The following is a 24,781-nucleotide window of genomic DNA, read 5'->3' on the forward strand; positions in this document are numbered from 1 at the left end:
TTAAGTCTAACCACTTCCTATGCATAGGGATTTTGTGAGCAAACAACTTATGGGAACAATAATCAACTAGCATAGGAAGGTAACACAAGCATAGCTTCATGAATTTAAGCAAATAGGGAGGAAACTTAATATTATTGCAATTCCTACAAGCATATGTTCCTCTCTCATAATAATTTTCAGTAGCATCATGAATGAATTAAACAATATAACCATTACCTAAAGCATTCTTTTCATGATCTACAATCATAGAAAATTTACTACTCTCAACATAAGCAAATTTCTTCTCATGAATAGTAGTGGGAGCAAACTCAACAAAATAACTATCATGTGATTGAAAATTAAGATCAAGATGACATGTTTCATGGTTATCATTATTCTTTAAAGCATACGTGTCATCACAATAATCATCATAGATAGGAGGCATCCTTTCATCATAGTAAATTTGCTCATCAAAGCTTGGGGGACAAAAAATATCATCTCCATCAAACATAGCTTCCCCAAGCTTGTGGCTTTGCATATCATTACCATCATGGGTATTCAGGGAATTCATACTAACAACATTGCAATCATGCTCATCATTCACATATTTTATGCCAAGCATTCTATGTAATTCTTCTTCTTGCACTTGAGAACAATTTTCCTTTCCATCATTCTCACGAAAGATATTAAAAAGATGAAGCATATGAGACAAACTTAACTCCATTTTTTTGTAATTTTCTTTTATAAACTAGACTAGTGCTAAAACAAGAAACAAAAAGATTCGATTGCAAGATCTAAAGATATACCTTCAAGCGCTAACCTCCCAGGCAACAGCGCCAAAAAGAGCTTGATGTCTACTACACAACCTTCTTCTTGTAGACGTTGTTGGGCCTGCAAGTGCACAGGTTTGTAGGACAGTAGCAAATTTCCCTCAAGTGGATGACCTAAGGTTTATCAATCCATAGGAGGCATAGGATGAAGATGGTCGCTCTCAAGCAACCCTGCAACCAAATAACAAAAAGTCTCTTGTGTCCCCAACACACCCAATACAATGGTAAATTGTATAGGTGCACTAGTTCGGCGAAGAGATGGTGATACAAGTGCAATATGGATAGTAGATAAAGGTTTTTGTAATCTGAAATAATAAAAACAGCAAGGTAACAAGTGGTAAAAGTGAGCGTAAACGGTATTGCAATGATAGGAAACAAGGCCTAGGGTTCATACTTTCACTAGTGCAAGTTCTCTCAACAATAATAACATAGATAGATCATATAACAAACCCTCAACATGCAACAAAGAGTCACTCCAAAGCCACTAATAGCGGAGAACAAACATAGAGATTATGGTAGGGTACGAAACCACCTCAAAGTTATTCTTTCGGATCGATCTATAAAAGAGTTTGTACTAGAATAACACCTTAAGACACAAATCAACCAAAACCCTAATGTCACCTAGATACTCCATTGTCATCTCAAGTATCCGTGGGCATGATTATACGATATGCGTCACACAATCTCAGATTCATCCAACCAACATAAAAGTACTTCAAAGAGTGCCCCAAAGCTACTACCGGATAGTCAAGAACGTGTGCCAACCCCTATGCATAGGTTCCCAATGTCACAAAACCCACAGTTGATCACCAAAACATACATCAAGTGGATCAATAGAATAACCCATTGTCACCACGGTTATCCCATGCAAGACATACATCAAGTGTTCTCATAAAAGACTCGATCCGATAAAATTACTTCAAAGGGGAAACTCAATTCATCACAAGAGAGTAGAGGGGGAGAAACATCATAAGATCCAACTACAATAGCAAAGCTCGGGATACATCAAGATCATGCCATAAAGGGAACACGAGAGAGAACACGAGAGAGAGAGTCAAACACATAGCTACTGGTACATACCCTCAGCCCCGAGGGTGAACTACTCCCTCCTCGTCATGGAGAGTGCCGGGATGATGAAGATGGCCACCGGTGATGGGATCCCCCTCCGGCAGGGTGCCGGAAAGGGCTCCCGAGAGGTTTTTGGTAGCTACAGAGGCTTGCGGCGGTAGAACTCCCGATCTATCTTCTGTTCTGGAAGTTTTAGGGTACGTAGGTATATATGGGTGAAAGAAGTACATCGGTGGACCGAAGGGGGGGGCACGAGGCAGGGGGGCGCACCCCTACCCTCGTGAGAACCTCCCTTCTTTCTCGACGTGCACTCCAAGTCCATCGGGTGGCTTTCCTTCCAAAAATAACTTCTCCAGTTGATTTCATTCTGTTTTGACTCCGTCTGATATTCCTTTTCCTCGAAACACTAAAATAGGCATAAAACAACAAATCTGGGCTGGGCCTCCGGTTAATAGGTTAGTCCCAAAAATAATATAAAAGTGGATAATAAAGCCCAATATTTCCTAAAGCAGTAGATAATATACCATGGAGTAATCAAAAATTATAGATACGTTGGAGACGTATCAATACGCCACACTCATCCTTCCACTTTGCTAGCCTCTCTTATTACCGTGCAACTCTCGCCGGTATTGAACCCATTATTTACCTTCCTCAAAACAACCACCATACCTACCTATTATGGCATTTCCATAGCCATTCCGAGATATATTGCCATTCAACTTTCCACCATTCCGTTTATTATGACACGTTTCATCATTGTCATATTGCTTTTTGCATGATCATGTAGTTGACATCGTATTTGTGGCAAGGCCACCTTCATAATTTTCATACATGTCACTCTTGATTCATTGCATATCCCGATACACCGCCGGAGGCATTCATATAGAGTCATATCTTGTTCTAGCTTTGAGTTGTAATGCTTGAGTTGTAAATCCGTAAAAGTGTGATGATCTTCATTATTAGAGCATTGTCTTAGTGAGGAAAGGATGATGAAGACTATGATTCCCCCACAAGTCGGGATGAGGCTTCGGACTTTACAAAAGAAAAAAAGAGAAAGGCCAAAAAAAGGCCAAAGAGGAAAAAAAGTAAAAGAAAAAAAAAGAAAAAAAAAAGAAGAAAAATAAAAAAAATGAGAGAAAAGGAGAGAAGGGACAATGCTACTATCTCTTTTTCCACACTTGTGCTTCAAAGTAGCACCATGATCTTCATGATAGAGAGTCTCATATATTGTCATTTTCATATACTAGTGGGAATTTTTCATTATAGAACTTGGCTTGTATATTCCACTGATGGGCTTCCTCAAAATGCCCTAGGTCTTCGTGAGCAAGCGAGTTGGATGCACACCCACTTAGTTTCTTTTGTTGAGCTTTCATATGTTTATAGCTCTAGTGCATCCGTTGCATGGCAATCCCTACTCACTCACGTTCATATCTATTAATGGGCATCTCCATAGCCCGTTGAAACGCCTAGTTAATTTGAGACTATCTTCTCCCTCTTTTTGTCCTCACAACCACCATCTTTTACCACCTTAGTGCTATGTCCATGGCTTACACTCATGTATTTTGTAAGAGCTGAAAAAAAAGTTGAAGCGCGGTAAAAAGTATGAAACAATTGCTTGGCTCGTCATCGAGGTTGTACATGATGGGAGTATTTTGTGTAATGAAAATGAAGCATGTCCTAACTATATGATTTTGTAGGGATAAGCTTTCTTTGGCTATGCTATTTTGATAGGACATGATTATTTGTTAGTATGCTTCGAAGTATTATTATTTTTATGTTTTATAAGCTTTTATCTTGAATCATTTGGATCCAAACATTCATGCCCCAGTAAAGAAAATCACATTAAGAATTATGCTAGGTAGCATTCCACATCAAAAATTCTGTTTTTATCATTTACCTACTCGAGGACGAGCAGGAATTAAGCTTGGGGATGCTTGATACGTCTCCAACGTATCTATAATTTTTGATTGTTCCATGCTATTATATTACCCCTTTTGGATGTTTATGGGCTTTATGTTACACATTTATATCATTTTTGGGACTAACCTACTAACCGGAGGCCCAGCCCGTATTGCTGTTTTATTTGCCTATTTCAGTATTTTGAAGAAAAGGAATATCAAACGGAGTCCAAACGGAATGAAACCTTCGGGAGCGTGATTTTTGGAACGAACGTGATCCAGAGGACTTAGAATGCAACCCAAGAAGCAGCCGAGGCGGCCACGAGAGGGGAGGGCGCGCCCCCCCTGTCTCATGGGCCCCTCGGGCGGCCACCGACGTACTTCTTCCTCCTATATAAGCCTACGTACCCCGAAAACATCCAGAGAGAAACCGAAACACAATTTCCACCGCCATAACCTTCTGTATCCGCGAGATCCCATCTTGGAGCCTTCGTCGGCGCTCCGCCGGAGGGGGAATCGACCACGGAGGGCTTCTACATCAACATCATAGCCCTTCCGATGAGTTGTGAGTAGTTTACCACAGACCTTTGGGTCCATAGTTATTAGCTAGATGGCTTCTTCTCTCTTTTTGGATCTCAATACAATGTTCTCCCCCTCTCTTGTGGAGATCTATTCGATGTAAACTCTTTTTGCGGTGTGTTTGTCGAGATCCGATGAATTATGGGTTTATGATCAAGTTTATCTATGAGAAATATTTGAATCTCCTCTGAATTCTTTTATGTATGATTGAGTTATCTTTGCAAGTCTCTTCGAATTATCAGTTTGGTTTGGCCTACTAGATTGATCTTTCTTGCCATGGGAGAAGTGCTTAGCTTTGGGTTCAATCTTGCGGTGTCCTTACCCAGTGACAGAAAGGGTTGCAAGGCACGTATTGTATTGTTGCCATCGAGGATAAAAAATGGGATTTATATCATATTGCATGAGTTTATTTCTCTACATCATGTCATCTTGCTTAAGGCGTTACTCTGTTCTTATGAACTTAATACTCTAGATGCAGGCAGGAGTCGATCGATGTGTGGAGTAATAGTAGTAGATGCAGGTAGGAGTCGGTCTACTTGTTGCGGACATGATGACTATATACATAATCATGCCTAGATAATCTCATAATTATTCGCTTTTCTATCAATTGCTCGACAGTAATTTGTTCACCCACCGTAATACTTATGCTATCTCGAGAGAAGCCTCTAGTGAAACCTATGGCCCCCGGGTCTATCTCTTATCATATTTGCTTCCAATCTACTTTTATTTGCATCTTTACTTTTTGCATCTATCTTATAAGATACCAAAAATATATTTATATTAGCATACTATCTCTATTAGATCTCACTTACGCAAGTGGCCGTGAAGGGATTGACAACCCCTTTATTGCGTTGGTTGCGAGTTCTTTGTTTGTTTGTGTAGGTGCGTGGGACTTTTGAGGAGCCTCCTACTGGATCGATACCTTGGTTCTCAAAAACTGAGGGAAATACTTACGCTACTATTGCTGCATCACCCTTTCCTCTTCAAGGAAAACCAACGCAAGCTCAAGACATAGCAAGGGCAGAGATATACTCTTAGATGGCATCATTAGGCGCATCGGAGATGGCTCAACTACACGAATCTAGGCAGATAATTGGATTTCAAGAGATGCATTGGTGAGGCCAATTTTTTTTATGGCGAGTGATCCTCCTGTCCTCATTAGTGAACTCATTGATAAACAGTACTTCCTTCCGGCTGATGTAACATCTATAAAGAACACACCCCTTTGCATGAGTCCAATGTCAGATTTTTGGGCGTGGCAATTCGAGAAGAAGGAGTTCTCTGTTAGATCGCGGGAGTACCGTATGTTGTTAGTATAAGAAATAGAGGGAAGATCTATTGGCCATAGAGGAGCTGCTTCTAATTCCCATGGAGAAGAAATTGTTGGACAACTTTGATCTTCATAGTTCCGGGGTAGATCAAAACCTTTCCATGGAGATTGGCCCAACACTTGTTACCGTTGGAGGATGTTCGATACCATAGGAATATGTGTGACACAGACAACTGCCAAATATCTGGTGGTGTTGATTCTTGGAGACATTCGTTGATTGATTGCACCGCCTCTAGGTGCGTTTGGGCATTGGGTGATGAGGCTTTGACTGACCATATAGTAGAGATGCAAGAACCCAATGCAAAACACTGGCTTTTCAACATGATGGACACACTTTCGCATGTTGATTTTGTGAAGATGGCGGTCACTCTTTGGGCGGTGTGGACTACTCGTAGAAAGGCTATTCATGAGGCCATATATCAAAGCCCAATGTTGACACATCTATATGTTGAAAGATTCATATCCGAACTGGATGGACTAAGAAAGATTGCTAGCTCCGGTACATCTCGAAGGCGAGTACATGCAATAGGGCACCCAACACTTGGAAGCCACCTCCAAGCCGCCATGCTAAAATTTATGTTGATGGAGGCTTGTCTCATGATGGTAGCTTGGGTGCAGCAGCTGCAGTTTACAGGGACGATCGAGGTAACTATCTTGGTTCTTCAACGATCGTTCTTCCTGGAATGAATACCACCCGACAACTCTTGAAGCTATTGCATGTCATGAGGCGTTGGCTCTATGATGTAGGGTAGAACCCAAGAGGCCGATCTTTCACATTTGGAGGGGAATCCTACCAAGAACAAGAAGAACACGGGAGGGGAAACGAGGGGAACACGAGGAAAACACAAGACAAAACACTCAACCAACAAGAAGATAGTCACACATGTGCTAGATCCTCGGATCACAAAAGGGTACAAGATCCAAATCCAACAAGGGACGATACAAAGGGTAACCGGTTCTTCTCCGTGAGGAGGTCTTGAAGATGGTCTTCTCCGAGTGGAGGTCTTGAATCCAAGAGGATCTTCTCCAAAGAGGTGTCGGTCCCTCGCGATGGAGTAGATCCGGATGGATGAGCAAAGTCTATCTCAAATGAGCTATCACAATGCTAATCCTAATACGAAGCTAGGAGACAAGTATATATAGTCCAAGGGGTAAGTGGGAGGTACATGGGGTGAAATCCCTCTCACTGCGCGCAGGCAGGCCAGTAGTACCGGTCTTGTGGGCGGTTGTACCGCTAGGAGCTCAAGTGCTGCTTCCTAGAGGTGTTCTCGAAGGGGATTAGCGGTAGTACCGGTGGTTGGGGCGGTAGTACTGGTCTTTTGGCAGTTACCAGTATAAACGGGGCGATACCGGCCTTGTATCATTTTGATTACAAAAGATTGACCGGTAGTTGAGTGGTAGTTGACTGGTAGTACCAATGGACCGGTAGTTGACAGGTAGTACCTCTATCTCTGTGCTGGGAAAATCCCTCTCCATGCTCTTGATGTTCATCTTGCATCGTAACTTCTCCTTGGTTGCTTTCTTGGTACCTAAGCACACAAAGCATCTCCATTTGAGGTAGTAGCCATGTCTCAAGTGGGTCAAAGGGAAGTTCAACAAGGAGAGATTTAACCTCGGATTGAATAGCACGTGCTCGAGCTCTTGTCATGGGTCCACTTGGAGCTTGAGTAGTTGAAGTAGTGTCCATGGGGATGACCGTTAAAAGAACATGCGATGCCCCCATGTTTGGTTTTGGTAATTGATGACAATCTCTATGGACTAATGGTTGCCTTGAGTTATATTTGAAGGTTTTGTCCATAGGCTTTTCTTGAAGTCCATGTGTTGGTTTCAAGGAGTTTATGAGTTGACCAAGGTGCTATTAAGGAATTATCCAAAGATTGGTCATGTGAGTGTTGAGCTTATTGCAAGCATGTCATGAAGAAGAAGATTATGTGATCATTCATGTTTACCTTCAAGACATCATCCAAATGAAGAGAGTTGGAAAGATTCAAGGTTGATCTAGCCTAAGTACAGAGAGTGATTCAAGTTGATCAACACACAAAGCGCACAAGTTGTACCGAGAGGGACCAAGTGTTCCCATGGTATGGTAAGCATTGTTCATTACGCTTTGTGTACTAACCCATGGTCTACGTGAGAGTTCTTTGTGGGGTTAGGTATGTTTCCATGGTCTTGCGTCAAGAGGAAGATCCCATACAACCCATGGAGGATGACATCAAGTGGTGATCGTCATCAAGTTTGCTGTGTGCAAGTTCAAGTGGAGCAACACGAAGAGTGGCTCACCCATAATGGAGTATGGGGGAGCAATCAAGTTTGAATCTTGCCATCCATTGTGGTGTCAATGGACTTGTGAAGATGTGCCGAAGAGTCGCTCACCCATAGTGGACTATGGGGGAGCAATCATCTAGTCTTCATCGAGCCAACGCAATCAAGAAAGGTGGTCCAACTTGAGGGAGTCAAGATCGTCTTCATCTAGCTCAAGTGGACCATGTGCAAGGCAAAGGTTTGCCCTTGATAGGTTTTCTATTTTACCGGTCTCGTGGTGGTAGTTGGGAGACCGGGTTATAGGATCGTTTGCCGTACTATCAAGGGGGGCTCTCAAGTTGGTAGCTTGATCGTATCGTTAGTAGAGAGCTCAAACCATTGCATCCTTGCATCATGTTTCTTTGTTCTTGTTTGGTTCTCTTTGTGAGTCTTAGAGCTTATGGTCATCTTGATGACAAGCTTGAGTTCATCGAAAACGGAGTTCGCATGCGTCTTCTATGATGTTTTCGGTGTTGGAGGTTTTACCGGTCTTATCCAAGGAAGGGTTCTCACCATTTTCTTATGGGCCTTTTCTCATTTGCTTCTTATTGATATTTCTATCAAGATTGTGTTAGCCCTTGTTGCTAGCTTTCCAACAAACTTGGTTTCATCGAATTCGGAGCTCGTATGCGAAAGTTGTGGCTGTTTTGATATTGCCTGTTTTACATAGAGAGGTTGTACCGCCCCGTAGAGAGGTTGTACCGGTTGACCGGTACAACCGGTGTTTGGAGCGGTTGTACCGCTCCAGAATTGGTCCGGAGGTTGTACCGGCCATGTACCGCTCTACCACCGGACTAGTTTCTGTTTTGGAGCGGTTCTTGGGCGGTTGTTGACCGGTTTAACCGGTACTACCGGTTCCCCAGGCTGTTGTACCGCTTAGAGCTTTTCCCAGGTTGGTTTTTCCTCTGCTTTGGCCGGTTGTACCGGTTCGTGCACCGGTTGTACCGGTCCTACAGGTTTCTGCACATAACGGGCAGATTCGTGGGGACCTATTTAAGGGGGTCTTCTTCCCCAATGGTTCCCCATCTCTTGAGCTCGTTTTTGCCCCCATTGTTGACCTTCTTTGAGCTTGCTAACTCTCAATCCCTCCATGGATTCTTGCTAGTTTTTGAGGGAAAAGAGAGAGGAGATCTAGATCCACATTTCCACCAATCACTTTCTCCTCTATGTGAGGGGAACCCCTTGGATCTAGTTCTTGGAGTTCTTGGTGTTCTCCTTCTTGTTCTTCCTCTCATTTTCCTCCCTAGCATTAGTTGCTTTGGTGGGATTTGAGAGAGAAGGACTTGGGCACTCCGTGTGCCCTTGCCATTGCATTTGGTGCATCGGTTTGAGTTCTCCACGGTGATACGTGGAAGTTACAAGTTGAGAAGCTTATTACTCTTGGGTGCTTGGTGCCCTTGAGCTTGTTCCTCTTGGGTGCTTGGGCGCCCTAGACGGTTGGTGGTGTTCGGAGCTCAATCATTGTGGTGTAAAGCTCCGGGCAAGCGTCGGGGTCTCCAATTAGGTTGTGGAGATCGCCCCGAGCAATTTGACGGGTACCGGTGACCGCCCCCAAGGGTTGCCAAAGTGTACGGGTTCGGTGACCGCCCCCAAGGGTTGCCATTTGTACGGGTTCGGTGACCGCCCTCAAGGGTCCCTTAGTGGAATCACGGCATCTTGCATTGTGCGAGGGCGTGAGGAGATTACGGTGGCCCTAGTGGCTTCTTGGGGAGCATTGTGCCTCCACACCGCTCCAAACGGAGATTAGCATCCGCAAGGGTGTGAACTTCGGGATACATCGTCGTCTCCGCGTGCCTCGGTTATCTCTTACCCGAGCCCTTTACTTATGCACTTTACTTTGTGATAGCCATATTGTTCTTTGTCATATATCTTGCTATCACATAGTTGCTTATCTTGCTTAGCATAAGTTGTTGGTGCACATAGGTGAGCCTAGTTGTTTTAGGTTTTGTGCTTGACAAATTAACCGCTAGGTTTATTCCGCATTTGTTCAAGCCTAAACCGTAATTATTTTAAAACGCCTATTCACCCCCCCCTCTAGGCGACATCCACGATCTTTCAATTGGTATCAGAGCCTCGTCTCTCTTTGTTAGGCTTAACCGCCTAGAGAGTAAAGATGTCGACTAGGGGATTAGGATTCTCTGACACTCTTAGTTTCGATGGCACAAATTTTGATGTTTGGGTAATTCGCATGCTTAATCTCTTTAGGGTCATGGACCCAAATTTAGAGCGAATTGTAGATATGGGTTTTTCTCCTCCAAAGGATCCCCAAAGATTATCTTTAGAGGATGAGAAAAACTCTTATCTCAATGCTCAAGCTTCTAATGTGCTTTTCGATGCTTTGAGCAATGTAGTTATATTTCAACTCATGCCGTTCCGGGATGCTCATGAGTTGTGGACAAAGCTTCAAGATAAATATGGTGTGTCCAAGATTTGTGGGGATGATTGTTCTCCCTCCACCTCCGGTCGTATAGTCTTCTCAACTTCTTCTACTTCACCTACATGTGGTTTGCCACAAGGTAATGATATGGTGAGTAGTGTTGGTCATTGCAATGATGATAGTATGCTTATTGTGGATGATCCTTCATCACTATATTATTGCAATGCTCCTTCTTTGGGCTTTAACACTTCGAGCACTCCAAATGTTTCACATGCTTGTGTTGATAGTCCTTGCATATCATGTAGAAATTGCTTGACTAAATCTCATGATGATATGCTTGCTATGTCTTGTTGCCATGATAAAAATGCATCTATTTCCTCGAATTGTTGTGCTAACAATGTAGAGGAAACCGAACACTCCATGGAACAAGATGTGGTGTTTAATGGTGCCTCAAGGGATCCTACATCATCATCTATTGCTTTTTGCCTTATGGCTAAGGCGTCAAAGGTATCTCCTACTTTGTACCCCAATATGTCTCTTGATGATGATGTTGATGCTAATGATGATGAGGATAATGATGAAGAGAATGATAATGTTGCCTCCTTAAAAACTAAGGGGGAAATGATTTTTAAAGCTCTTCATAAAAATAAAATTGCTCGTTCCAACTTCATGGAAATAATGTCCATTGCCATTGATGGCAAGAAATACATTGAGGAGTTGGAATCTCATCTAGAGGAGCATGAGGTCACCATTGAGAAAATGGAAGCTCATGGGCGTGATTACGCAAATGAGATCGCGGAGCTATCTCAAGCTCTTGAACATGAACAAACCACCTCCGAATCTCTTGAGGAGACTTTTGCTCTAGAATTATCTAGAGTGAGGGAATCTCATGATAGAGCTCTTGAGGTGGCCAATGATTTCAAAACTAAAAATGCTAAGCTTGAAGTTTCTCATGCTAGACTCCTTGAGGATTTTGAGCACCTCGAAAATGGCTCAAGGGTCATCAAGGGTGAGCTCATCAAACTCACCGAGTCTCATGCCCAACTTGAAGCTTCTTATTTAAAAGAGCTTGCCAAGTTGCCTTCTCCTCTTGTTGTTAATGATGATGCTTGTGCTACTAATTCTATTACTTGTGAAGCATCCATTTTGAAGGAGAATGTTGAGCTACGGGCTCAACTTGAGGTGCTATCTAGCAATTATGGGAAATTGGAAGAAAGTCATGAAAAGCTCTCAAGCTCTCATGATGATCTTCTAGTATCCCATAGTGTGCTAAAGATAGCTCATGAGGCCATGATTGCTAAGGTAACATCTAGTGAGCCTCATGTGGATACTAGCACTACTTCTAGTCAAAATAGTATATTGCCATGTGCTAGTCCTTGTAATTCATCTACTCACAATGTTGGTACATCTTGTGATGAATTGCTTTCCTTGCCTTGTTGCTCTAACGATGAAGCTTATACTTCCTCTAGTACTTGTGTTGAGACTAACCATGTAGAGGAAATCAAAGAGCTCAAGGCCCAAGTCACTTCTTTGAAGAAAGACTTGGAAAAGTGTCATGAAGGGAAATCCACACTCAACAATATCTTGAGTGTGCAAAAATCCCCCAATGACAAAGGTGGACTTGGATTCAACTCCAATAAGAAGAAGAAGTCCAAGATGAACAAAAGAAGGGCCAAGAACAAGTCAAGAATTCGGCCAAGATTGTTTGCTTCAAGTGCAAAGTAGAAGGGCATCATGTTAGATCTTGCCCATTGAAGAAGAAGGCCATTAGTGTCAAGCAACAAGGGAAGAGGGCACAAGTTCAATCTCATGCTCAACCTCAAGTTGAAGAAAGGCCTCTTCCCAAGAAGACTCAAGTTAATGCTTCTCAAATTGAGAAATCAAGTGAGAAGAAAGTGAAGAGTAGACGTTGCTACTTATGTCGTGAGAAAGGTCACGTCGCTTCTTCATGCACTAGTGGTAACTTATCCAACCCAATTATTATTGATGATTCTATTCTCTTGGGAAGGATAAGGTTGGCAATGTGTTTGCCAAGTTTGTTGGTACTCAAAGTGGTTTGAAGCAAAGAACCATTTGGGTAGCCAAGCCTATTGTGACTAACCTCTTAGGACCCAACTTGGTTGGGGACCAACTAGCTCAAACTTGATCAATATGTGTTGTTGGAGGGCATTGGAGACTTGGCTACATTATGAAGAATTAAGGGGACTTCATCATTCTTATTGTCTCAAGCCAAGTCAATTGGATTATCAAGTTTCTAGCTTATATCCAATGTGCCTCCTTGGGGTAACTTGTACTTAAAATTGTTTACATTAAAAGTTACTTGCCCCCTTGCATGTTTTGGTTTTGTTCCTTGCATGTGTTTGTATATGTTGTGATTCCAACTTGCTTATCTTGAGCAATCAAGTATGTGTGTGTTGGTTTGCACATCATGTACGTGTGTGTCGTGCGTTGAGCCTTTATGCTTCTTGTTTGTACCCTAGTTGGCTCTTGTGAGAGATTAATGGAATATTCCATTATGGGGGAGTGATGTGCTTTGTGCACTTCGCAATCCTATAAAGGTGGGTACATGGGGAATACCACTTAGTATTGATATTACAAGATTATCTAGTCACTATGTGGTATGTCTTCTCTTGAGAAATTCAAATTCTAAATAGTCCATTAATTATCTCTTGTTGGATCCTCTTATTTCCTCTTGTTAAGTTCTTATCGGTATCACATTATGGGGGAGTAATATGCTAAGTGCATATTACAAGCCTAGAAAATGTGTAAATTTGAGATATTGTCACCTAGAGTTGATATTGTAGATTATCTTGTTCCTAGGTGGCATGTTAGCTCTACAAGTTGCAATTTGCTTGTGTTTGGTGTGAAGATGATGTTGGATATCCTTGCTATCTACCAATGGGAATTATTTCCAAATACTTCTTGTCTTTTGACAAGTGGTAGTCACTTATGTGTGGTAGAATTTATTGATCATCTTTACATTGGCTTTTGTTTTTATTTGCCTTTTCTCTTGCCAAGGTTTGTGTCAACTCCCGTTGTCTTCCATACCACTTGTGGATCTTGTTAATTTCTTGTTCTTGTCTAGTGTTTTCTAGATATAGTGAAAGTGGTGATCCCACCTTGTGCATTTTGTATTCAAAAGTAAATTCTCTCTAGTGCACAACTCGTGGGGGGCCTATTCTATTTTCTTTAGAACACTCTTCTTGTGATCCTTATCAAGTGTGTGTTTGGTGGAAGGCAAGCCATTTCTTTTTGGTACCTTGTGCCATCATGAAACTTTGTTGAGAGCTTGGTTTGTTTGGAACCATCCTCTCTTTGGGAGTTTGACATCTTTAATTTAGTGTGTATCTATGGATATCTCATTCCTTGATGTATCTTTAATGATATCTTCCAAGTGATGATTTCTCCATTTGGTATCATTTTCACTTGGCATTTCTTTGTTTTTGGTTTCGGGTTTTGAAAGTCTTGAGCATGCATGTTTACTTCATGTATTTCATTTGGCATGCTTTCTTTCTTTGACTCAATATATAGGGGAAACTCCACCTAGTCTCAATTTGGATGAGATGTGCATGAAATTCATTTTCATATCTATATGCACATATTTATGTGGAGTTTGTCCTATGTATTGGTGTTTCTAACTATTTGGTCCCGATGAGTTTGGGTACCGTTTAGTTTGTGTTGTTCTTCTAGGAACATTTGGAGATGCATTGGATGCTCGGCTCATTCACAAGGAAGGTGTTTCCACCATGTGCTTATTGGAGTCAAGCTAGGATGATCAATGAACTACCATCTACCTTCAATTGGTATCTACTACATCCTTCCAATGGTATCTCGGTAATAAGTATCATCATCTACTTCATGCACACATTTCTTGCATCAACCTTGTGTAGGTTGTATCATGGCATGTATTCATTCTTTCTTGTGATACTTGTTTCCTTTCTCAAAGCATCCCAACAATGATCTCATGTTGCTAGTTGTGATGTCTTTGATGGTTGTGTGGTAGGAATTCATTTATATACAATAAGACCATATCTAGCCTTGTGCTATGCTTCCAAGCAAATATCTTATTGGTATATGTATGACTTCCTTTTGGATATCTTATTCCTTCATGTTGTAACTATGTCGAGTGTACATCCTTCTTTGTAGACATATATCATCATGATTTCGTCTACCTAGAACCTTATACACCTGAGAGAAATTACATCTCTAGATGGTATCCTTTCTTTCACGTCCACCTTGTCTTTCTTTTGTTATTTCTTTGGTGGCTCCGTGAAAGATCTTGTCTTGAGTGCGGGTCTTATCTCGTTGCATCTTGATGAACTCTTTTGTGGTGAAGATCTTTTTCCTCATGCTTGTCTTGACGAGGCCTTTGCCATCTTAATTGGTATCCCTCCTCTTGATGAGGCTTTCATTTTCTATCTTCACCACGGGTTGTCACAAGCATAGGTTCTCTTCTGCTTATTAGTAAGCTTGTGAACCCATTTGCTAGTTGTGTGTGGGAATGATAGGCCTTGCACCGTGTGCCTCATTCTTTGAAGACTTTATTGTTGCTTAATGCTCTTCTGTACATTAGTCTTCTCAAGTGCATTGCCTTAAGTCACACACATCTTTTTGGTTGAGCCCACTCTTAAGTTGCCTCTCTTACTTGTTGCTCAACCATGTGTTTGTTGCAAGTACTAGGCTTAGTTTCCTATATGCTCTCTTTGCACTTGTTGTAAGTTTCTATTGATTTTGGGGGAGATATGATCCTATTTTGTGCACTTTGTATCCAAATACAAAAATTCTTGATGTGCATAAATCATGGGGAGCTTCTCTAGTTTCTTTGGAACACTACTCCGCTCTTATCATAATATCCTTTATTCATGTAGCTCGTAGGATCATTGGCCTAGTTGGTTCAATTGGTATCTTTTGATAGCTTGCTTCAATTGGTATCTTTTGATTGCTTGATTGCGTGTTTCTCTCTTTGATTATGTCTTTGTGGCATATCTTCCTTTTGCAATCTTTGGGCCTCAATATAGTTTGTCTTCCTCCAAGTATTTACCGTTGGATATGTGTATTGCATTCCACTCTCTTGTTGAGAAATACACAATTTATGGAGGAACACATTTTATATTGGCCTTCTAAGCTTTTAGCCCATTTTGGCAATCGATGCCAATGGGGGAGAAGTTTCAGAGAGTTGTGTGGAGAAGTTTAGAGAGTTGTCTCCTCTTGCTTTGGTTTTGTTCCTTAGCATTTGCATCTCATTTGCATGCACTATTGGTTGTTGTATTGCATGGTGATGCATAATTCCTTATATAAACTCTCTTGAAAGTGATTGTCATCAATTACCAAAATGGGGGAGATTGAAAGAACATGCGATGCCCCCATGTTTGGTTTTGGTAATTGATGACAATCTCTATGGACTAATGGTTGCCTTGAGTTATATTTGAAGGTTTTGTCCATAGGCTTTTCTTGAAGTCCATGTGTTGGTTTCAAGGAGTTTATGAGTTGACCAAGGTGCTATTAAGGAATTATCCAAAGATTGGTCATGTGAGTGTTGAGCTTATTGCAAGCATGTCTTGAAGAAGAAGATTATGTGATCATTCATGTTTACCTTCAAGACATCATCCAAATGAAGAGAGTTGGAAAGATTCAAGGTTGATCTAGCCTAAGTACAGAGAGTGATTCAAGTTGATCAACACACAAAGCGCACAAGTTGTACCGAGAGGGACCAAGTGTTCCCATGGTATGGTAAGCATTGTTCATTACGCTTTGTGTACTAACCCATGGTCTACGTGAGAGTTCTTTGTGGGGTTAGGTATGTTTCCATGGTCTTGCGTCAAGAGGAAGATCCCATACAACCCATGGAGGATGACATCAAGTGGTGATCGTCATCAAGTTTGCTGTGTGCAAGTTCAAGTGGAGCAACACGAAGAGTGGCTCACCCATAATGGAGTATGGGGGAGCAATCAAGTTTGAATCTTGCCATCCATTGTGGTGTCAATGGACTTGTGAAGATGTGCCGAAGAGTCGCTCACCCATAGTGGACTATGGGGGAGCAATCATCTAGTCTTCATCGAGCCAACGCAATCAAGAAAGGTGGTCCAACTTGAGGGAGTCAAGATCGTCTTCATCTAGCTCAAGTGGACCATGTGCAAGGCAAAGGTTTGCCCTTGATAGGTTTTCTATTTTACCGGTCTCGTGGTGGTAGTTGGGAGACCGGGTTATAGGATCGTTTGTCGTACTATCAAGGGGGGCTCTCAAGTTGGTAGCTTGATCGTATCGTTAGTAGAGAGCTCAAACCATTGCATCATTGCATCATGTTTCTTTGTTCTTGTTTGGTTCTCTTTGTGAGTCTTAGAGCTTATGGTCATCTTGATGACAAGCTCGAGTTCATCGAAAATGGAGTTCGCATGCGTCTTCTATGATGTTTTCGGTGTTGGAGGTTTTACCGGTCTTATCCAAGGAAGGGTTCTCACCATTTTCTTATGGGCCTTTTCTCATTTGCTTCTTATTGATATTTCTATCAAGATTGTGTTAGCCCTTGTTGCTAGCTTTCCAACAAACTTGGTTTCATCGAATTCGGAGCTCGTATGCGAAAGTTGTGGCTGTTTTGATATTGCCTGTTTTACATAGAGAGGTTGTACCGCCCCATAGAGAGGTTGTACCGGTTGACCGGTACAACCGGTGTTTGGAGCGGTTGTACCGCTCCAGAATTGGTTCGGAGGTTGTACCGGCCATGTACCGCTCTACCACCGGACTAGTTTCTGTTTTGGAGCGGTTCTTGGGCGGTTGTTGACCGGTTTAACCGGTACTACCGGTTCCCCAGGCTGTTGTACCGCTTAGAGCTTTTCCCGGGTTGGTTTTTCCTCTGCTTTGGCCGGTTGTACCGGTTCGTGCACCGGTTGTACCAGTCCTACAGGTTTCTGCACATAACGGGCAGATTCATGGGGACCTATTTAAGGGGGTCTTCTTCCCCAATGGTTCCCCATCTCTTGAGCTCGTTTTTGCCCCCATTGTTGACCTTCTTTGAGCTTGTTAACTCTCAATCCCTCCATGGATTCTTGCTAGTTTTTGAGGGAAAAGAGAGAGGAGATCTAGATCCACATTTCCACCAATCACTTTCTCCTCTATGTGAGGGGAACCCCTTGGATCTAGTTCTTGGAGTTCTTGGTGTTCTCCTTCTTGTTCTTCCTCTTATTTTCCTCCCTAGCATTAGTTGCTTTGGTGGGATTTGGAGAGAAGGACTTGGGCACTCCGTGGTGCCCTTGCCTTGCATTTGGTGCATCGGTTTGAGTTCTCCACGTGATACGTGGAAGTTACAAGTTGAGAAGCTTATTACTCTTGGGTGCTTGGTGCCCTTGAGCTTGTTCATCTTGGGTGCTTGGGCGCCCTAGACGGTTGGTGGTGTTCGGAGCTCAATCATTGTGGTGTAAAGCTCCGGGCAAGCGTCGGGGTCTCCAATTAGGTTGTGGAGATCGCCCCGAGCAATTTGACAGGTACCGGTGACCGCCCCCAAGGGTTGCCAAAGTGTACGGGTTCGGTGACCGCCCCCAAGGGTTGCCATTTGTACGGGTTCGGTGACCGCCCTCAAGGGTCCCTTAGTGGAATCACGGCATCTTGCATTGTGCGAGGGCGTGAGGAGATTACGGTGGCCCTAGTGGCTTCTTGGGGAGCATTGTGCCTCCACACCGCTCCAAACGGAGATTAGCATCCGCAAGGGTGTGAACTTCGGGATACATCGTCATCTCCGCGTGCCTCGGTTATCTCTTACCCGAGCCCTTTACTTATGCACTTTACTTTGTGATAGCCATATTGTTCTTTGTCATATATCTTGCTATCACATAGTTGCTTATATTGCTTAGCATAAGTTGTTGGTGCACATAGGTGAGCCTAGTTGTTTTAGGTTTTGTGCTTGACAAATTAACCGCTAGGTTTATTCCGCATTTGTTCAAGCCTAAAGCGTAATTATTTTAAAACACCTATTCACCCCCCCCTCTAGGCGACATCCACGATCTTTCAACTGTAGGATTCTCCGCATCACTCTAGCTGCCGATTTGTCTCTGGAGCGCTTGACGATCGCTAGCGACTGCAAGACAGTTGTGGATGACATAAAAAATAGGTTGGGAGGCACTCATATCACAGTTGTCAAGGAGATAGAAAAAAGAAGAGCTAGTTTTGTGAAGCACATAACCTCGTAAATTTTTCTGTTTCGCTTCCTCAGGGTCGCCACTTGTGGCTGTTAACTCCTTATGATCCCTTTGTATCCCTTTGAATTTTGCTTCGAATTAATTAAAGTGTGGGATCCCTCAAAAAAGAAAAACTAGTCGTTCGGTAGTTATCGACGTCTTTTTCAGTATATATTACCTTTCCTTTGGGGAACGCATGTACATATTTAAGATCCCTTTTTACTTAAAAAGTGTGGCAAAGTTTTCACCCTTGCTCAAGGCAGTCTACAAACCAACAAAGAAAGAAAACCAGGAGCCCATGATCACACGTGATTCGAAAGCAGGCAGAACGTGGCACCCCGCCGAGACGCATCCGGATTTTAAAAGCAAGCGCACGCAATCCCGGCCGTCCAGCGCGACGCCGACCGTCCAGATGGCCTTGGGGACGTGTCCCGTGCGCCCCTCTGCCCCGCCACGTGTATAACCGGCCGGCTCGGCTCGGCTCGGCGCGGTCGCCGTCCAAAAAGACTCGAGCCAGCCCTCTTCCCACCGAATCGGAAGGAGAGAGAAGCAAATCGCGACTCGCCATGGCTCCTCCGGCCGCGCCTCTCCCCTTCCTCCTCCTCGCCACGCTCCTCGCGGCCGCCCCCCTCTTGCCGCCGGCGGCGGCCGAGCCCAAGGCCTTCGACGTCCGCCGCCACCTCTCCACCGTCACCAGGTACCCCTCCCCCTCTCTGTCGGCTGTGCAACCGCCGCCTGATCCCCGGCTAGTTCGCCGGTCGATTCGCGGTGGAGCGGGGTTCGAGTTAGTTCTCGGATGCGAGCGAGGTGGCTGCCCAGGCCGTGGTGCTGGGGATGGAGATGGCAGGGTTTAACTTTAACCCCCTTTGGTGGTGATATTTGCAGGTACGATGTGGCCAGGGAGTCCAACATCTTGGACGCCGCGCCGGCTATCTCCGACGAGTGCCGCGTGATCCACCTCAATCTCGTCGTGAGTTTCATTTCCCCTGCATTCCACACATTTCCGTGCCAACATTTCGCCACCCAGTTCCAGTGTAAACTGAAACTAGGTAGTACTTGCAGTCGTGTTGGTGATATGGCTTATAGTGGTAGTCTGTTCTCCTGAGTTATTTAAGCATCGCCATAGTTCAGCAATTAATAATATGTTGATGACTGACCTGAAATGGAACAATATTCTCCGGAGTCTGCTTGTTATTTCCCCACTGTGTAAATGTGTAGGATAAAATTGGCTGAGTTCATTTGATAATTTTGTTCGCCAGGCAAGACATGGGACTCGTGCTCCTACCAAAAAGAGAATCAAGGAGTTGGATAGGCTGTCGGTTCGGTTGGGGACTTTAGTAGATGAGGCAAAACAAGGACCTGACACTGCTTCTCTGAAGAAAATTCCGTCATGGATGAAGGGGTGGGAGTCACGTTGGAAGGGTAGGGTCAAAGGGGGTGAACTGGTTAGCGAAGGTGAGGAAGAGCTGTTCAATTTTGCTAACCGAGTGAAGGAGAGGTTTCAGGACCTGTTTGATGAGGAATATCATCCAGACGTCTACTCAATAAGAGCAACCCAGGTAAGCTCAACAGGTACTCGCCATACTTAACACGTTCATATCAACAGATTTTAGGATTCTTGGTTGTGCTCTGTTCATTATCAGATGAAACAGGAATAAATATATAGCATTTGGGAGAAACTCAGTTTACCGAGTCTCATGTGTTGCAAACCAAGTACTACCTCTGTAAACTAATACTCCCTCCGTTCCTAAATATTTGTCTTTCTAGAGATTTCAACAAGTGACTACATACGAAGCAAAATGAGTGAATCTACACTCTAAAATATGTCTATATACATCCGTATGTGGTAGTTCTTTGAAATCTCTAAAAAGACAAGTATTTAGGAACGGAGGGAGTATAAGACATTTTAGGTCACTAAAGTAGTGATCTAAAACGTCTTATATTAGTGGCCTAAAACGTCTTATATTAATACAGAGGGAGTAGTTTAGAATTGAACATTGTTGCTGTTGCTGTTGATGATTTCCAGTTCAGTTACAATGTTATTGAGTTTGACTGTCGCTCAGCATGGCTAACTATTGCTGTATGTTTGAGATGCAGGTTCCTCGAGCATCAGCTAGTGCAGTGGCATTTGGTTTGGGGCTACTTTCTGGGAAAGGAAAACTTGGAGCAGGAAATAATCGTGCCTTCTCTGTTCTGAGCGAGAGTCGTGCAAGTGATATTTGTCTGCGATTCTTTGATAGCTGTAAAACATACAAGGTATTATTCGTGGTAGCAATAACATCGTTGAGAAATGAAGAACACACTTTAAGAATATAAAATGCTTATGCGACTTGGCATTGTTATTCCTTTTGGTTTGGTTGCTCACGTTTTGTAGCTGAAAGAGAAAGACTAAAACTGTCAGTTGTGATGCAAATGGTACTTTTGTGTTTGGCATGTTGCTTTAACTGAGTACTCCCTCCGTCCGCGAACAAGTGTACATCTAGCTTTTGTTCTAACTCAAAGTTTTAAAATTTTGACCAACTTTATAGAAAATAGTAGTAACATATATGACATCAAATTGGTATATTATCGAAGTACATTTCAAAATGTATCTAGTGATACTAATTTAGTGCCATAATGCTGCTACTTTTCCCTAGAAAGTTGGTCAAAATTTTAAAACTTGACTTAAGACAAAAGCTAGATGTACAATTATTCGCGGACAGAGGGAGTACTCAACATCACATAGTATAGCACATAGATGTATGATCAATCTGCACATGTACTTATACGAGTGTGCGCTTAGTCTCTCATGCTTTGCTGTATTCCTTGTTCTTCCACCTGTTGGTTAGGTAGTTTTATGTTGGATAGCAGTTTTTGTTCCTTCATTCTTCATTAAATAAATGTTGTGTTCTAGCATTCACTCCTGCAAATAATTTCCTAGGCACACCTAGTTTTTATATGTAATCTTGTTCTTATTTCTATTAAACTATCAGTGGTAGCTTGCAGTTCGGCATGCTATGCGCTGTATCTTTTCTTCCTCTGTACAACTGTGGCCTTGCTATGGCGCTATTGATGTGTTATTTTTGCTAAAAATGTATAACCACAATAATATGTTCAGGACTACAGGAAAAGAAAGGAGCCTGATGTTGACAAGCAAAAGGAACCAATTCTAGAACATGTCACATCTGCTTTAGTCAACCGTTATCACCTCAAGTTTACAACACAGGATGTTTCTTCCCTCTGGTTCCTCTGCAAACAGGTATTTACTTGCCTTTGGGAGCTAGAGTTCGGTGTGGCACACTTTGGACATTTTGTCAGTTGTCTGTTCTTTTTGCAGGAAGCATCTTTACTGAATATTACCAATCAAGCCTGTCAACTTTTCAATGAAGATGAGGTAGGTTGCTTTCACATTTCAGCTTTTCTTAAGCAATTTCACCTCTAAAACTCTACGCCATACTAGTGTACGCCCTGCCTGTATTCAGTCAGACGGCACACATCCTATTACTCTTCTGTAGGAAGTATATGATCTGTATACAATTTGATTCCATGGACATGGTTCCTTTTTAGTTATTTCATGAGAACCATAACCTCAGTCACCTTGATCTGGTAAGAAAATGATACATCCCAGTTAATGAAGTTGGTTAAGTTTGTCATAGTTCGACAATCAAACTATTAAGGCAGGTACACTATCAGTTCAGTTATGTACTTGTGGTTGCCTCTCACTGGTCACATCCTGTTGGGAATCTACATCAACCATAAAGAAGTATTTTCACAGCTAGGATTGCAAGCTTCTGACATGCAACTCTAGTTTAATTGTTCTTAGTTTGAATTCAGTTAGCTACTACTTCCTCCGTTCCAAAATAGATGACCCAACTTTGTACTAAAGTTAGTATAAAGTTGAGTCATCTATTTTGGAACGGAGGGAGTAGCTTCATGCTAGCTGCCTTTTTTGTCAAATAGTTACTGCCTTTTAAATTTGAAGGAAAGTATTATCATTGCCATACTTCATGCAAAGACTCTTACCTACTCCCTCCGTCCCAGAATATAAGAGCGTTTTTGACACTCAAAAACGCTCTTATATTCTGGGACGGAGGGAGTAGCTCTTTAGGCAGCTGTAATTCTCAGAATTAACAATGGGCCCTAATTTGTCCTATTAATGCCCAACTTATTTGTTTAGGTTCATTTGCTAGAGTGGACAGATGATTTGGAGGGTTTTGTGCTTAAAGGTTATGGTGAGTCAATAAACTACAAAATGGGACTGCCATTGCTCAAGGATGTTGTCCAGTCAATGGAAGAAGCAATCATAGCTAAAGAAGGTAACACTATCTCCCATGTTCTTAGAAAAAAACATGCTTCTTGCTGGAAAAATATCTGCTTCCTACCTTCTTACATCTGCCCCTTTGTGACGCCACTATGATCTAGAATTCTTTCTTAGCACCAGATACACATCATTTGATAAGTCTCTTGTGGTAGCTTACTAGTGTGTATTAGCTAGAACATTCAATACTCGCACAGTAAACAGAGAAAAGAACAGTAAACAGAAAAGAACATGCACACACTCTAAATCAGTGAATAATGTAGTAACCAACAGTTCAATACTGAAGATAAGATTATGAATAACGATGATGATCAGAACTCTAGATTGAAATCTAATTCTTGGAATTGTAGAGAACTTCCCTGATGGTACGTATGAGAAGGCAAGGCTCCGATTTGCACACGCAGAAACTCTTGTTCCTTTCACATGTCTACTCGGCCTTTTTCTTGAAGGATCAGGTATGGTTCCTGTTTTGCACCCTTTCCATGCATGATCTTTTTCCATGAACAATATACAAAGAACCAATTGCCCATGTGACATAGCTCAACTTTTTTTGTTTGCACCAAGATTTTGAGAAGATACAGCGGGAGGAACCACTGGATCTACCTCCAATGCCACCACAGAGAAGAAATTGGAAGGGCGCTCTTGTAGCACCTTTTGCTAGCAACAATATGTTGGCTTTATACCAATGCCCTAGCAAAACTGATGGCAAAAAAGTATCTCAGGACCAGAAAAGCTCATATTTTGTGCAAGTTCTACACAATGAAGCCCCAGTTTCGATGCCGGTAAGACTACTTCTGCAATTTCTGTGCTCTATCCTGTAACCTGATTGTTTAAGTTGCCTTGCTCAATGGTGTTACAAGCTATGCTGTGTTGTAATGTCCTGTGGGCCCTCTAGGGCCTCTCAAGTTTCAAACCTACCAACCACAGCATTGAATTGCTTTAGTAAACTTAATGGATTGATCCAACAAATGCAGTTGGCCATTTTTATCTAGCCATATTATGAAATCACAGAATACACACCAATGAGGCATGAACTAACTATTTGAAGAACTAATAAAATGGCTTATTATGTTAAACAATATTTATGGCTGCCGTTGCCTAGAAGCATCTGGCTGATTAGTGCTCTGTTTTCTTCTCTATAATACGCTTGATACCGGGAAGTACCCCAATCGACTATATGTTCTTACCCTTGGTGGGCTACTAACTAATGCAGGGCTGCGGCAACAAGGATTTATGCCCATTCGAGGAGTTCAAGGTAAATATAACGCTGACCTATGTTCTTCCGAATACCACGTTGAAGATGCATTCTGCATCTCCCCTGTCAGCGATCTGATGAACGTCCCCGGTTATGTGCCCGCAGGAAAAGATAGTGAAGCCGCATCTGAAGCACGACTACGATATGCTATGCAAGAAGCCGGCGGCGGCAGCAGAGGAGGAGCCATCCTCTTTCAGCTCCAAGCTCAACTTCTTCCTGGATCTGCTCTCGCGGAAAGGTTACCGTATCAAGGGGCAAGACGTTAAGACGGAGCTGTAGAGTACAGGCGCCTTGTGCCGCGACGACCTTGGATCAGGACTGACATGTGGACACTAACCTTGGGTGTTTTTGTACCTAGGCTTGGTGACTTGTGAGCGAGGTTTGCTGATGTTCTTGGTTTTTACGAGAGACTTTCTTGAGTGAAACTCCTGTGTTCCCGTGTATCTTCTTTGAGCTGTTAGTTAAACTAGATGACTCGTTGCGCCAATGGCGCGAAGGCCGAGAGGGAGCCAAGTATTATGAGAATATTTAGACACCCAAATCGAAAACCAAATGTGCCCAACACTCCTGCATCCTCTGCTTGGAAGCCGCCTTTTCTCACCGGTAACATAGATACATGATTTTTCAAGAGCAAATCTCAAAGAAAATTTAAAGCATGGAAGGCTTTAAGTTGTACTATCGAGATCATACCACCATATC

General features: G+C 42.6%; 1 protein-coding gene across 1 annotated transcript; it reads left to right on the forward strand.

The window, feature by feature from the left end:
- Positions 1-19,010: 19,010 nt before the first annotated feature.
- On the forward strand, positions 19,011-24,644 carry LOC123113959 (multiple inositol polyphosphate phosphatase 1). Its single transcript, XM_044535300.1, has 11 exons — positions 19,011-19,227; positions 19,416-19,500; positions 19,790-20,089; positions 20,628-20,786; positions 21,628-21,768; positions 21,847-21,903; positions 22,687-22,825; positions 23,178-23,282; positions 23,392-23,609; positions 24,041-24,082; positions 24,188-24,644. Exons 1-11 carry the CDS (start codon positions 19,097-19,099, stop codon positions 24,359-24,361), a joined length of 1,551 nt encoding a protein of 516 aa, XP_044391235.1. The 5' UTR covers positions 19,011-19,096; the 3' UTR covers positions 24,362-24,644.
- The last annotated feature ends 137 nt before the right edge of the window (positions 24,645-24,781 follow it).

This window comes from Triticum aestivum, chromosome 5B (genome assembly GCF_018294505.1).
Source record: "Triticum aestivum cultivar Chinese Spring chromosome 5B, IWGSC CS RefSeq v2.1, whole genome shotgun sequence".
NCBI lineage: Eukaryota > Viridiplantae > Streptophyta > Magnoliopsida > Poales > Poaceae > Triticum > Triticum aestivum.

What these genes read in the sequence shown, in the direction of transcription:
- LOC123113959 (XM_044535300.1), top strand. Translation starts at nt 19,097, where the DNA reads ATGGCTCCTCCGGCCGCGCCTCTCCCCTTCCTCCTCCTCGCCACGCTC. An exon ending in ACTCAATAAGAGCAACCCAG is followed by an intron (nt 20,090 to 20,627) that starts GTAAGCTCAACA and finishes TTTGAGATGCAG; the next exon opens with GTTCCTCGAGCATCAGCTAG. An exon ending in CCTTTTTCTTGAAGGATCAG is followed by an intron (nt 23,283 to 23,391) that starts GTATGGTTCCTG and finishes GTTTGCACCAAG; the next exon opens with ATTTTGAGAAGATACAGCGG.